This window comes from Gadus morhua, chromosome 15, assembly GCF_902167405.1.
Source record: "Gadus morhua chromosome 15, gadMor3.0, whole genome shotgun sequence".
NCBI classification, from domain to species: domain Eukaryota; kingdom Metazoa; phylum Chordata; class Actinopteri; order Gadiformes; family Gadidae; genus Gadus; species Gadus morhua.
Window position 1 is genome coordinate 3,436,152 of NC_044062.1, and position 2,500 is coordinate 3,438,651.

The 2,500-nt window shown below is 52.4% G+C and overlaps 1 protein-coding gene across 14 annotated transcripts in view; it reads right to left on the minus strand.

The window, feature by feature from the left end:
- Window positions 1–2,500, minus strand: part of dst (dystonin) — a 118,763-nt gene that overhangs the window by 10,410 nt on the left and 105,853 nt on the right. For all 14 annotated transcript variants that reach the window (XM_030378492.1, XM_030378488.1, XM_030378498.1 and 11 more), the window contains 3 exons: window positions 1,692–1,835; window positions 1,154–1,342; window positions 497–626 (listed from right to left, as the gene is read on the minus strand). In XM_030378492.1, the coding sequence (XP_030234352.1) occupies window positions 497–626; window positions 1,154–1,342; window positions 1,692–1,835 (463 nt within the window). The remainder of the gene's footprint in view (window positions 1–496; window positions 627–1,153; window positions 1,343–1,691; window positions 1,836–2,500) is intronic.

The following is a 2,500-nucleotide window of genomic DNA, read 5'->3' on the forward strand; positions in this document are numbered from 1 at the left end:
CTATATCAATAAAGTTTCCTTGCCTTGCCTACACATGCAAACCTCGTCCTCAGGTCACTAGCTGACCCAGGGACGAGCGGTGGCTATCGGACCCAGAGCCAGTATACCAGGCCTTGATCCCCCCCCCCCCCCCCCCCGTCTTTATATCATTGAAGGACATCATCATGTAGGGTACAGGAGCAGGACAGAGACCCCCATGGGGGGGGGGGTAATGGAATAATGCAGACAAATTGAGGATGTTGTGTCATCCGGAGGTCCGCACAACACCAGATGTCTGAGGTCAAGGCCTTCCACTGGAGGTGGCGTGTGTGTGTGTGTGTGTGTGTGTGTGCGTGTGTGTGTGTGTGTGTGTGTGTGTGTGTGTGTGTGGGTGTGTGTGGGTGTGTGTGTGTGTGTGTGTGTGTGTGTGTGTGTGTGTGTGTGTGTGTGTGTGTGTGTGTGTGTGTGTGTGTGTGTGTGCGTGTGTGTGTGTGTGTGTGTGTGTGTGAGTACTCACGGCCTGGTCTTCCCTTCTCCAGCACGGGGATCTGGGACTGGACGGCCGGCTCTGCAGCATTCTTGCGTTTGTGTGTCTTGGTGATGATGTCAACATCTGGTTGCTTCCTGGTCATTTCCTCCATGAAGGTCTGTGGGGGGGGGGGGGGGAGAGGAAGGGGGGGTAAACCAACCACCACTCTTGTTCCAACGGAAGTGGATCAACTGCTTTAAAATAGTCGACCAACTGTGAAGTGTGAAGCAGTAGAAATGCACAGAATGATTGAAAACTGCACGTGCACAATAATACAGCCCAGTGTATGAAATACATAGAGGCTTGAAATCAACACGGCAGAGGCAGCCGCGAGCCAACGTTAATCCGTTCCACCCCATGTTTAGCATTCGTTGTCACCGTAGCAACAACACAGCACCTGCCGCGGTTGCATTTATCAGGAAAAGAGAGTATAAGTAGAGAGTATAAAAGAGTATAAGTACGTATCAGTACGAGCACTTTGAATTCACCACAGAGGAAGAAGCCTTCTCTGCACGGATCTCATTCAACACATTGTTCGGCATCTCCGACGGTCACACACTAGCATCCCGGCCCCCGGGCCCCAACCCCCGGCCCCCCCAGTGGGCGATGAGGGCCCCCGACCCCTGACCCCCGGCTGAGCTGTACCTGGTGCTGGGCGATGAGGCCCTTCACCTCCTCCAGCTCCTGGGGCAGCGCCTCCTTGTCCTTGGCGTCCAGGCTGCTCTCGGCCCACTGCAGCCAGGTCAGCAGGCCCTTCAGCAGCTCCGCCGTGGCCTGCTGCTCCTCCAGCGCTGTGGCCAGACGCTGCTGGTGCTGCCGCGCCCAGGCCTGGACCTGGACCGGGGGGGGAGACGGGGGGGGGGGAACGGGGAGGAGGGTCGGCTACGTTAGGCTTGTCTATTGGGTGGGGGGCCCGAGCAGAGGAATCGGTGTTAGGTGTAGAACTTGGTTTCCGTTGAACAACTACAACTACATTTTATAGAGGTGGGGGACAGTAGTATACAATTTATTTTGAATGGTTTTCGTTGAGTTATGGACATCTTTTGGATTAAATATACACAAATATAATTATTGGAAATTAATGCAGAATTATGTATTCGGTCTCCCCCCCCCCCCAACCACTCAATCCCCCCCCAGGACGGCCCCCGGGGGGGATTGAGTGGTCCTGGGGCTGTGAGCTGACCTCTTCGAAGCGGGCCTTGATGATGGTGTTCCAGTGCTTGATGGTGGTGATGGAGTCCGGGTGGCAGATGGTCAGGATGTCCTCTCCCAGGCTGGTGGCCTTGTTCAGAGCCGCCCTCTTCTCCTCCAGCTTCTTCATGAAGCCCTGCGCACCACATCGTAGCGTCACAGCAGAGCCCAGACAGGTAACAGACTTTTGTACGCTAGCAACGGGTTCTCGTCACTGACACTGAATAACAAAAACCCTAACATCGTTTAAAAAAAAAAGAGTGCCAAGATCTGTTGTTTAACTTCTCACGGCAAGAAATGCCTCTGGGAGCAGAGAAAGAAAACGCTATTTTCATTTGAGATGAGATCACGGTTGAAAATAAATACAGGGCCGAACTTTGGCAGTGGGGAAGGAGTGTGAGACGAGTGCCCTGATACAAACAGACGTATCAGCGCCATGCGTCAGGGTACGCTTCAGCATTCAGGGTTACTTCACCAGGGAGGAATGACCTGTGTCCCCCCACGCGATGACATAGTGGACATTCTTATCTTAATCGATGATCTGCATCAAAGCCTTGTTGATGCTACAAACTGGCATGACACGACATGACATCACCGCATCATGTTTTGGACTAGACGCTCTATTATATAAACTAGCCGCTTCGTGTTATGAACTCGATGTTTCGTGATATGAACTAGCTGCTTCATGATATGACCAAGTAACTTCATGATAATGACTGGATGTTTTGTGATATGAACTAGATGCATCATGATATGAACTAGCCTCCTAATGCTATGAACTAGCCACTTCCTACTATGAAC